Below are 11,847 nucleotides of genomic sequence, written 5' to 3' on the forward strand. Positions count from 1 at the left end.
ACACTTATGATACCAACCTACTTAGAGACTATCAAACTATACAAGATGTTGCATGATCCTTTCAATAAATGGAAAAAGGCTGCATTCTCTGTGTGAACAACTCCTTCTAGTTTTCAAAACGGTTTGCAGGCTGGAATCAGTGGAACAACAATGCTTAGAAAACCAAGAGCAGTCGGTAAAATATAGCCAGAGACTCAAGCCTTACTCATTGTGAGTGAGAGAATAAATTTGTAGGTCAGATTGACCTCTCACTCACAACAGGTTAAATACCACATGTGGTATGAAGTGCTAGAACTTTAAATCCATCTGTAAGGATTGTGATGTAGTATAGGGTGTGGTTGTGAGGACTCATCATGTAATACACTCACAAAACCATATTGGGTCCAGTTAGGGTCATTTCTGAAACCGCTAGCTCAACCCTGGGTAGCAGTGGCTTTGAGCAGCAACGCTTAAAGAAAGTCATTTAGAATTACCAAACTATGGAAAAAAAAGAAAGGCATTTAGAATCACAAAAAAATGTAATAAAAAGTCTGAATACACGAAAAGAATCCGACACCAATTTTAACAAGCATTGGCATAGCCAATAGGCATCGCTTTTGCGACCTTATAAGTATTTAGTTATGTAGCACAATATCCTTGGTGCAACAACATCAAGTGTTGCATGGCTAAACACTTATAAGGTCCCAAAGGCGAGACCTATTGGCTATGCCAATGCTTGTTGTTGATTGAGTGGGGTGATAGCATAAAGTAAATGAACACTGACAAAGGCAATAGGTCTCCCATACAAGAGAGCTGTTGGATTTGTCAATGTTTTTAAGTCATGTTGTACAGCAGCTAGACTACTTGCAGAAAGTAAATAAAAAGCACTATTATGCAACCAGTGCTGGGCCCATCATAATTATTTGTATTGCTGACAGGAGGGCAGATGGAAGGCATTACGGAGGGAGGCCATGAGTGAGGAAAAAAGCCTTATAATGTTTTGTTTTCGAAGGTGGTGTGAGAACCAGCAACAAGTTGGTTGGTAGGAAAGCAATGACAAAAGGAGGGAGGCTGTGTACGTGGTTGAGAGCTATTAAAAAAAAATATCATGCAGTCAGCCCTATCATAGCCATTTTTGCCGTAGCAGGTTGGTGGAGGGGCCAACAGCTGTGGCAGGAGGAGGCAAGCAGTAAACTGGAGAGTGGGCAGGCAAGCAACAATACGGGTGGCAAAAGGATGTTTGAGGGATAAGCAACAACACTGAGGGTGGAAGGGGGCAGAAAAAAACATGGAGAGCTGGAGGTGCAAGCAACAACAGAGATAGTAGGAGGGTGGGATGGTGCAAACAACAACAGCACAGACAGTAGCAGGGAGCATGGAACAATACGGACAGTGGAAGGGAACAAGCAACAACATGGACAACGGGTGGGCAAAGCAACAACATGGACTGCAATGGGAGAGCAGGAGGGGGAAGCAACAAAATTGAGGAGGCTCAACCAACACTTACAGCGAGAGGGGGCAAACAACAACACAGACAACAGGAGTAGGGCAGCAGGCGACATGCACCAGCATGACAGCAGACGGGACAAGCAACAGGAAGAAAGCGGGCATGGAGAAGAGAAATTGGGCATAAAACAGGAATGACGCAGTCATGGAGGGAACAGAAGGGGCCAAGCAACATGAAAACATATGCACTCTAAAAGAGTACTCCGGCAAAAAGAAACAAGCGCATCCTTCCACAAAGGATTATACCCACTTCTCGCATGTCCACCAATCATATGCACGGTTGGACTATATCTTTATTAATCGTTTTCTGTCGGGGTCATTGCGAGATGCGCGGATCCTGCCGCTCTCCATCTCCGACCACAGTATGGTTACGATGACGCTTCACTGGCCGGGCCCTCGGGAGCACCAGCGGAAATGGTATTTCCCCGCTTCCCTTACCAGGGATATAGTCCTACGCGCATCGCTACGGGAAGCTATAGATGATTACTTTGCCCTCAACTGCGAGGGGGAAACCTCGGAGCAGACGCGGTGGGACGCCTTCAAGGCGGTGTTCAGGGGCAAGTGCATCACACTCAACTCCGCGCTCAACCGGCAGCGCACAGCGGAACGAGAACGCCTGGAGGGAGAGTTAGTGGCAGCGGAACAGGCCCACAAGGCTAAACCCTCTTGCCTTACCTTGCGGCCCCTTACGGCACTGAGGGGCAAACTCAAGGCAATCTACGCCAATAGGGCCGAACTTACCCTCCTGCGGCTCCGTCACACCTCATACAGCCAGGGGAACAAGGTGGGGAGACATCTGGCCAGGCAGCTACGAGTTAAGCGGGATAGGGAATACATCGAGGGGGTGAGAAATGCCATGGACGTGGTTGTTCATTCGGATGCGGGCAAGGCGGACTGCTTCCGCTCCTTCTATAGCACGCTCTATACGTCGGACTCCCTGGACGGCCCGGCACAGGATGATTATCTGCGGGAGCTACCACTCCCTCAAGTTACCGCGGCTGCCAATGCGGACCTCTGCGCTCCCATCTCCCTGGAGGAGGTTACCAAGGCCATAATGGCGCTCAAACTGAATAAAGCTCCGGGGCCTGATGGCCTTACAGCTTTGTTCTATCGTACCTTCGCGCCGGACCTAGCCCCACGCCTGCAAGCGCTCTTTAACGCTATCGTCGCCCAGGGGGTGGTTTCCACGTCCATGGCGGAAGCGGTGATCACGGTCATCCCCAAGCCGGGGAAACCCAAGGATCACTGTTCTTCTTACCGCCCGATCGCATTGTTGAATCTCGACGCCAAGCTATACTCCTCGATTTTGGCGGCTCGGCTCAGCCCGCTCATGGCGGCCCTGATCCACCCCGACCAATCTGGTTTCATTCCGGGGAGGCAAACGCACGACAATACGCGGCGCATAGTGCATCTTATTGAAAAAGCTTCTAAACGCCATCTGCCGGCCGTCCTGGTCGGACTTGATGCCGAAAAGGCGTTCGACCGGGTGGATTGGGGCTTCCTTTTTTCCACCATGCGGCGGATGGGCTTTGCTGACGCCTTCATCGCAATGGTCCGGGCCAATTATCGCATCCCTACGTCGCGAGTTCAGGTCAATGGGACTGGTTCGACCCCGTTCGCCCTCTCGAGGGGCACCAGACAGGGGTGCCCTTTGTCCCCCCTCTTGTTTGCCCTGAGCATTGAACCGTTGGCGATGGCCGTCCGACGTAATCCGCAGATTGCGGGTATCCCGTTCGCAGGGGAGGACCATAAGATCTCCCTCTTCGCGGATGACGTGCTTCTGTCCCTCGCCGACCCCTTTGTGTCGCTCCCGACGCTCCATTCCGAACTGCAGCGCTATGAGCGGGTCGCGGGGTTCAAGATTAACCAGGACAAATCGTACATCCTTAATCTTACGATGCGGGACGAGGAGCTTTTGCGCCTTCGGCAGTGCACACCGTACCGGTGGGCGGCGGCCTCGCTCCAATACCTGGGAGTTCAACTCACCCCCTCAATAGATGACCTCTATAAGGCTAATTTCCCCCCACTCCTTGCACAAATCAAGGTCGAATTAGCGCATTGGAAGCCCCTGTTTATTTCCTGGTTGGGGCGCATTCACTCGCTTAAAATGACGATATTGCCGAAGCTACTCCATCTGTTCCAGGCCCTCCCCGTTGAGGTCCCTCTTTCCTTTTTCTCGACAATGCGCTCACTATGCTCCCGCTACATCTGGCAGGGGGGCAGGGCAAGACTGGCATTCTCCTTGTTGCGGAGGCCTCGCTCTGCGGGCGGGGCAGGCCTCCCCGACTTCTACCTCTACTACAAGGCGGCTCAATTGCGCGTCTTGATAGAATGGTCAAAGAGGGAGTCGTAGAAACATTGGCTACATATGGACAGGTCGGTGGCGGGTCGGACGATTTGGGATCTGGCTTGGCGCCCGAAACGGGATAGACCAGGAAACACATACATCAGCACGCCCACTAAGACAACGTTGCGCGTGTGGGACACACTGGCTGCGGACGAGAGGTGGACTTCTTTCCCCTCCCCACACACTCCTATTTACGGTCTCGCGGCCTTTCCTCCGGCGCTTACAAGGGGGCCGTTCGCTGCATTGGAGGAGGGGGGGTGTTTAATGGTGGCCCATCTTTTTAAGGGGACCCGATTGATGACTTTTTCCGAATGTAGGGCTGACTTCAGCCTCCCGCACACCGAGCATTATCGCTATCTTCAGCTCAAGCATTGGCTGCAATCACGGGAGCTTCAGGCAGCGATCCACCGGCCCCAGACACCCTTTGAAAAATTTGTGCGCACTACCACGTCCATGAGGGGGGCGATCTCCTTTCTGTACGGCCACCTTGTGGCCACTGTAGTTTCCCCGTTACCGCGCTATAAGGCTAAATGGGAGGCTATGCTGTCGCGTCCCCTCGAGGATTGGGAGTGGGAGGCGCTATGGTCGGATATTTCTAAGCACAACCACTCGATAGAATTACGGGAGGCGCATATGAAGGTAATGGTGGACTGGTATTTGTACCCGGATAAACTGCGGCGTATTTTTCCAGGCACCTCTGATCGCTGCTGGAGGGGTTGCGGGTTGCTGGGGGACTTTGAGCACATTTGGTGGACGTGTCCCACGATTCGCCCCTTCTGGGAAGAGATCTTGGCGCACATTAAATCCATGTTGGGCTACCCGATCCCCACCTCCATGGCTTTTGCGTTATTGGGCCTTCGAGATCCTTCCCTGCGCTACCAAACTAGAGCTGATAAGGCCGTGATGTGGCTGTGCTTGGGGGCGGCGAAGGTGGCCATTGCGGCCCACTGGAGGAAGCGGACGGCGCCCACGGCCTCGATGTGGCATGCCCGCCTCTGGAGACTCCTGAGCTTGGAGAGAATGACGGATATCTTCAGAGACGACTATGCCGCGTTTGAGCTCAAATGGGGTCAGTTGGTGACGTTCCTTTCTAGGGGGCTGCCGGCGGCGGTGTGTCCGCCTCAGCTTAGGGGCCTGCGGCTGTTCCAATTGTAGTTGGCCGCGGAGGTTTTCGGGGGAGCCCCCTGCCTGTGTGCCCCGGGGTGCCGGGGGTTCTTGAGTGGACCCCTGATGGGTCTGCACGGGGGACGGACATCGCTCCTCCCTGGACATAGCAGTGGACCTTCAGGTCCGGCGACCGGAGTTCCCCCCCCCTGTCTCCATCTTTCTTTCCTTTCCTTCTTTTTTTCTCTTTCTTCTTGTTTTTCTGGTTCTTTCCAGACCTGGGGTCGGGGTGGGGGAGGGGGGAGGGGGATGTGGGGAATTGGGGATGGTGGTACAATGTAGAGGCAGCCTTACGCCATGTTGACAGTGGGACTGATAAGCGCAGCCTTTCGTAGTGCCGGACCAGCAAGGGACTGTTGCTGTTTGCTGGACGCTCGTTGAAGGTCTTTGGGGCACTTTGCCCGGGCTGGCTTCCTCTTCTTATCTTGACTCTTCTGTAACCCTCCTATAGCGACTGCTACGATGGGGGAAGCTTTCCCTTGTGTGGGCCTTCGCACGGGCGGGTTCATTGTGGTTGTATTCCCTTTTGCTGGTTGGGCCAGGCAGCTGCGACACTCTTGCCATGGTATGGTTTGTATGTTATTCTTTCACATGTGATTAATAAAAACAATTTTGACAAAAAAAAAAGAAACAAGCATTGGCCACGCGGCCGTAAAAGCGAAAGTAATCGCGATCGCGGTGAAAGCGAAAGTGATCGCGATGACGCGCTCTGTGCAAACCACGCGAGGGATGCGCACGCAGCAGTTAGAGGCGGAGCATGGCACGCGTGCTTGTGTGCGTGACCGCAAGCTGGTGGCCGATTTGGTAGCACTTCGAGAAGCAGCTTACTAAATGTCTCGCCAGAGCAGCGCATGCGCTGGCTCAGGCGAGACCTAAAAACAAGGATTATATTTTTATTAATTTTTATACACCAAGAAGAACAAAATCCACTGGCGGTTCCAGAGATATCAATTATAAAGTAAAAAGTACATCTCAGCTTTTTAACTGCCAACTGCAAGCAACCATTGGTGACTGTAAAGTTTGGAAACTTTTGAAAAGTTTTAAAGAGTTGTGTTTGACTACTCCGGTTTGGACTGCGTGACCATTTCCGACAGGGAGAAGGTCAGGGGGCCAATAAGGAGTATTTGGACAGTTACCTGGTCACCAAACCAGTCTCAAATCCAGTTCCACACTTTATGCAAGGACCACCATAGACTTCAATTGAGCAGGCCTGATGCTGAGGATACAGGATGCGGAGGATGCTGAAAGATGCTTTGGGTGCTGTGTGTTCGACTAGGGTCTTCCTAGGGTTATTCGTTGGTCCACGGTTGAGGTGGGGTGACTTTGCCCACAGTAGTCGGGTCTCTCTACGTCCTCTTCAAGCCACAAGCCAATAGAGGTCCAGCAGTGACTGGGCAATTGGTCTCTGTCCAGTGGATCCAGTGGTTTAATTTGGCACAGGCTAGTGTCCATCTTGGGTGACGTATCCGCACTCTGAAGACTCTCTAGGGTCCAGAAACTTTTGAGTGTCGAGGGGTGGTCTTCATGGCTGTAGGTCTGCAGTCAGTGGTGATTCTTTGAAAGTGGCTACTGACTAGCCAGAACGGGCTACTTCAGCTTTTATGGCCCTGGTGCTGGAGTCAGTCAACTGACTCTTGTAATTCACCCTTTCTGTCTAGGGCTCTAGGGTGACTTTTCCATGAACCAGGCACCACAGACGCAGTCCTCTCTTCACTAGCCCAAGGAGTAGCAGTTGCAGTCCAGCGGTTCGTGCAACCTCTCCTGCAGTGCTTAATTTGAGCCAGTGGTTTCCAGTGCTTGGCACAGGCTGTTAATGGTCAGCACCGGCTCTAGTGACAGTCCACCTCCACCACATAGTGGCGCTGTCGGTCTAATTTTGAATTTAGCACAACAACAGCATTTAATAAGTCGATGAGGGGGGCGTGGCTTACCACGCGAGGTGAATGGACGTGCCTGGGTAGAGCTCCCGGCTGAGCCTCCCTATCCCGGGTGAATTACCCCTTAAAACTTATCCTGAGCAGCCCGCAACTGCTGGCGGACCTGCCCTACGACCCGAGGCACACTCTGGCCGACTCCGGCGCTGGACGGCGCACCGAAGCTGCACCGACTCTGGGGGCGGGGCCGAGGCCGCTTTGGAGCCGACGTTGCTGGGAGCCCTGACGACGAGAGCCCGCGGCTTCTGCCGGGCAGGTAGGCCTGGCGCTGAGGCCCACGAGGGGCGCATCGCGGAGGAGTGCGGCGGCAGGCGGCACCTGCGGGGAAACCTCTGAGCGGCTGAGGCGGCACTTGGAGCTGTCTTCGGCCCCCCCCCCCCGAGGGTGCGATCGACGGGGGCAGCGGACCGGGACGCCCGCATGGCACCAGAACTGCGGCCCTGATGGACATGAGGACGAACTACTTGAGGCCCTGAGGGGGACGGGGCGACGCCGGGACGTAGATGGCGCCCTGCCGATACTGCACAGCGGCTGGCGCCAACTGAGGCCGAGCTCGGGGTGACCTGGGGCCGCCCCCCCCCCCGGGGGCTTGATCGAAGGGGTTAGCGACCTGGAGGCACACTGGGGCACCCGCATGGGCAAAGGCTTGCCAGACCTGACCAAGAGTGTGCTGCCTGGGACACTGGGTGAGGCGGAGAGACGCTGGAACTACGACGGAGCCTCGCGGACGCCGCGCGGCGGACGCGGCCCTCTGGATGCTACAAGAGCTGGCTTGCCTGGTGGAGGTGAGAGCTGCTTCGACGGCCCACAGGGTCGGGAAACGAGCGGGGAGACACTGGGCTGCCACCCCCCCCCCTCATATTTATCTCTGACTAGCAAGACACTGAGACCTGGGAGCGGACTCCCGTTGGCAGGGGGCAACGCTCCTCATAGCCGCACCTGCCCACATTGATGCTGCCTGCCGGGAAGTACGAGACCACGAGGGGTGGGGGTGAGACGCGGACACGGCCGCGCACTTAGGTGGGAGACGCCTGGACGCCGCCCCGCTGGCTTTGTGCCCATCCACAACTGGCACCTCGGAGGCCGCGACGGCGCGGACACGCCACGCGAGACCCAGGGACCCACGGGTACGGACTCCGATACCGCCCTCGGGTGGGCACGAGGGGCACCCCTATTTCTGGAGGAGACCTACGGCCCGCCGCAAAGGCCTCGACGGCGCCGGAGCTACACGACACGCGGGACGGGCTTCCGCCCCCCACGCGCCTGGAGAGAGCACCTTGCCAACACCGTTGGCCCCATGTCTGGAGGGGTGCGAAAGCGCACCGGATCGGGGAGCGCGTCGACGAAGGGAAAACAGGCGAAAGCACTGCCCAAGATGGATGCAGAGCAAGTGGCGTCGAAGCTGGACAGCGTCCTAGCAGCCATGGAACGTATGGAAGAATCCCTTCAACAGACCCGCACCTCCCTGGAGACCAGAATCGATGGCGTGGCAGTAGATTTAACCCACCTTCGGGCTGATCACAGGAAGCTTCAAGATCGCACCAAGGAGCTGGAGGGCACCGTGGCTGTCATAGAACCACAGGTGGCGCAAACGGACAGAAAAGTACAGGATCTCCTGAACAGGGTGGAATTCTTGGAAGACCGCGCCGAGGATGCGGAAGGACGGGCACGCAGGAACAACATTCGCCTCGTGGGCATTCCGGAGAAATGGGAAGGAATGGACCCGACTCGTCGGGTGGAGGACTGGCTGCGAGAATTGCTGCCTGAAGACGTGCTCTCCCCGTATTTCGTAGTGGAGAGAGCCCATCGAGTACCTACAAGACCGCTCCCCCCTGGCTCTAACCCTAGGCCATTTCTCCTACGAGTCCTCAACTACAGGGACCGCGATGCTATCCTGCGCGAAGCTAGGAACCGAGGGGAAATTACCATAGACAATGCCAAGGTGATGTTCTTTCCGGACTACACGGTGCAAGTGCAGCGGCAGAGGCTTTCCTTTCTGGCAGTAAAGAAGCGCCTACGCGAGGCCAACCTCAAGTACTCACTACTCTTCCCAGCCAAACTACGAGTGATAGCACGAGATGCGACGCACTTTTTCACGAGCCCGGGGGAGGCGGAGGCCTGGCTGGACGGGGGAATGCCAGAGGCGACAGGAAGACCGCTGGAGGCGGCCGCTAAAGGTCGGACCCGGGGACCGCGACGAAGACCCCGCCGTGGATCGCCCACGTCTTCGCTGGCCGGAGCCATGAGGAAACACTCCCCACCGGTGGATCTCGTCCAACAGGAGCAACGGGATGCATTGCGCAAGGTGGCAGCGATTAGCAACTCTCCGGCGTCGTCACATCACCCGGGAGCCAGCCCTGCTGTGTCCTCAACGGACGATGAGGAGGTGTATGGGATTCCGGATACTCTGGGCTCGGGGGACCTCCCGGTCGTCACGCCGCAAACGGCGGAATTATTTGGCTGAAGGTAATCCCTTGGCGAACTGCCACACAACGCGGGACACAGACATGTCCCGGTCCCTGCCTAGCAGCCACGCCTTCCACTGGGTGGGACATGGGCCTACCGAGATCCGCGACGTCGCTGCTTTGGAAACCTGAGAACAAGCCGGACACTGTAAGTACATTTTATACTTCTAGACATGAGCTTTCATCGCCCACACCGCAGACACTATGACACACGATGCTGCACTAATGCAACGCTGCCATGCGCGGCGCCCGGAGGAGGACGCGCCCTCCAGAGACCGCTGTCCACGATTGTCTGACTTCGAGCAAGCCGTGGCGGCGCCACTGAGCGGCAGACACGGAGCGTCCGCCGAGCAGCAGCGGCCGCTACACCTCACCCGGAAGAGATACTGGGCTCTCCAAAGACTACACTGTTTGATCCACTGTTGGAATATACGTCACAGGACACCCCCTAAGACTGTATAGTTCACGAGCTCAATTGAGCGTTTGGACGGCGACATGTTGTACAGCCGACCTTTTGGTATTTTTGACTCTGTTGCCGTGTTCAGGCTATATGTTACCCCTTTCTTCCCTGTCCCCATGTCCCGCTGGAGATCATGGCACCACACACACGGCGCTACCACCACCCTGGCGCTGGGGGCGCGGCGCTGGAGGGGGAGGACCGCGGTTTTGGGAGTCACACTTTGGGGGAGAGTGAAGGGCGCGCGCGCACACGACTGCTATGGCTAACCTACAAATCTGCACCTGGAACGTCAGTGGAATGCACACACCGGCTAGGCGCTATCATATTTATTCATATCTCAAGCGACATAAAATCAACGTGGCGCTACTACAAGAAACACACTTAAACAGAACTGAGGTGCAGGCGCTGCATCGCAGATGGCGAGGGCAACTGTATGCCACGGAATACTCCTCATATGCTCGCGGAGCGCTGGTCTGGATCCGCCCTGGAACCCCCTGGGAAGTCACGGATATAGCCGTAGACCGGGAGGGCAGATTTGCTGCTGCGCAGGGCAGACTGAATGGGCAACAAATTGCGCTAGTATCCCTATATTCTCCCAACGTTGATCAGGGCGATTTTCTGGCGCGGCTCTCAGCGACTATGGCACCTTGGCATGCAACTTCATGGATACTGGGGGGCGACTATAATTGCACGCTTGATGTCACACTGGATCGCTCCTCCCCACCCCCACCTCACGCCTCCGCACGGGGAGCCGCGACGGCACTGCGGGAGTGGGCTGCACAATGGGACCTACATGATGTTTGGAGAACGCGCAATCCAGGGCTGCGGGTATACTCCTACTATTCTGGCGCTCATGACTTACATGTCCGTCTGGACCAGTTCATGGCATCTGCCGGCCTGCTACCCCACGTCACAGACATGTATTACATGGGCCGCACGCATTCAGATCACAACCCACACTTCATGTCCATAGTCTGGGAGCAGCCATACCCCCCTGTGCCCACATGGCGCCTACAACCTACATTATTACTAGACGCGACTTTCCGTGATTCCCTACTCGAGCGCGCCGCGCAGTACTTTGAGGATAATACAGGCACGGCATCCACCCCACAGGTGGAGTGGGACGCTTTCAAAGTAGTGCTCCGCGGACACTGCCTGCATACACAGGGCCACATGCGACGCCAACTGGAGACAGCCCTGACTAGGCTAGAGACTGACTTGCTTACCAAAGAGGAGGGAGCTCTGACAGGCGATGAGGACTCACTACACGAAGCCCGCACGGAACACGCGCGCCTGTTAGAGCGGCTCCGAAGCGTAAATTATGCAGCACATTCCGCGAGGATGCACTGTCTAGGCGACAGACCTGGCAAACTTCTAGCTTGGCTGATCTCCCAAGAAGCTCGCTCGGCCCCAGTGGCGGCCATACGGGCGGAGGGTGGAGATCTGGTAGACACCCAATCGCGCATACATGACACGTTTGTCACCCACTATGAGGCACTGTACCGCTCTCGCCTACCGGTCCCTCACCCTGACATGGCCGGCTACCTCTCCCCCCTGCAAATGCCACAGCTGACCATTGCACAACAAGACGAGTTGGGAGCCCAGCTCGCGGCAGACGAGCTCCGAGAAGCCATCTTCAGCCTGTCTAATGGCAAGTCCCCGGGCCCGGACGGGCTCCCGGCTGAGCTTTACAAGGCCGGCTCGGATATTCTTGTACCGGAACTCCTGAGAGTATATAATGCGGCGGCAGACAGCGCCACTTTACCCCCAACGTTAAACGAAGCCACGCTGGTCTCCATTCTCAAACCAGACAAGGATAGCACGCGGGTGGGCTCCTATCGCCCCTTGGCGCTGCTAAACACAGACTACAAAATACTAGCATCTGTCCTAGCCAGGAGACTAGCCCCACATGTGCCCAACCTGGTGCACCGAGACCAAAATGGTTTTGTTCCCACGCGGCATACTTCCCACAATATCCGTCGTCTTTTTAGG

The 11,847-nt window shown here is 55.9% G+C and overlaps 1 protein-coding gene across 1 annotated transcript; it reads left to right on the plus strand.

The window, feature by feature from the left end:
* Positions 1–8,305: 8,305 nt before the first annotated feature.
* LOC146821730 (uncharacterized) lies at positions 8,306–9,394 on the plus strand. The gene has a single exon (XM_085609903.1). It carries the CDS (start codon positions 8,306–8,308, stop codon positions 9,392–9,394), a length of 1,089 nt encoding a protein of 362 aa, XP_085466029.1.
* Positions 9,395–11,847: the final 2,453 nt, after the last annotated feature.

This window comes from Triturus cristatus, chromosome 6 (genome assembly GCF_964204655.1).
Source record: "Triturus cristatus chromosome 6, aTriCri1.1, whole genome shotgun sequence".
Lineage (NCBI taxonomy): Eukaryota > Metazoa > Chordata > Amphibia > Caudata > Salamandridae > Triturus > Triturus cristatus.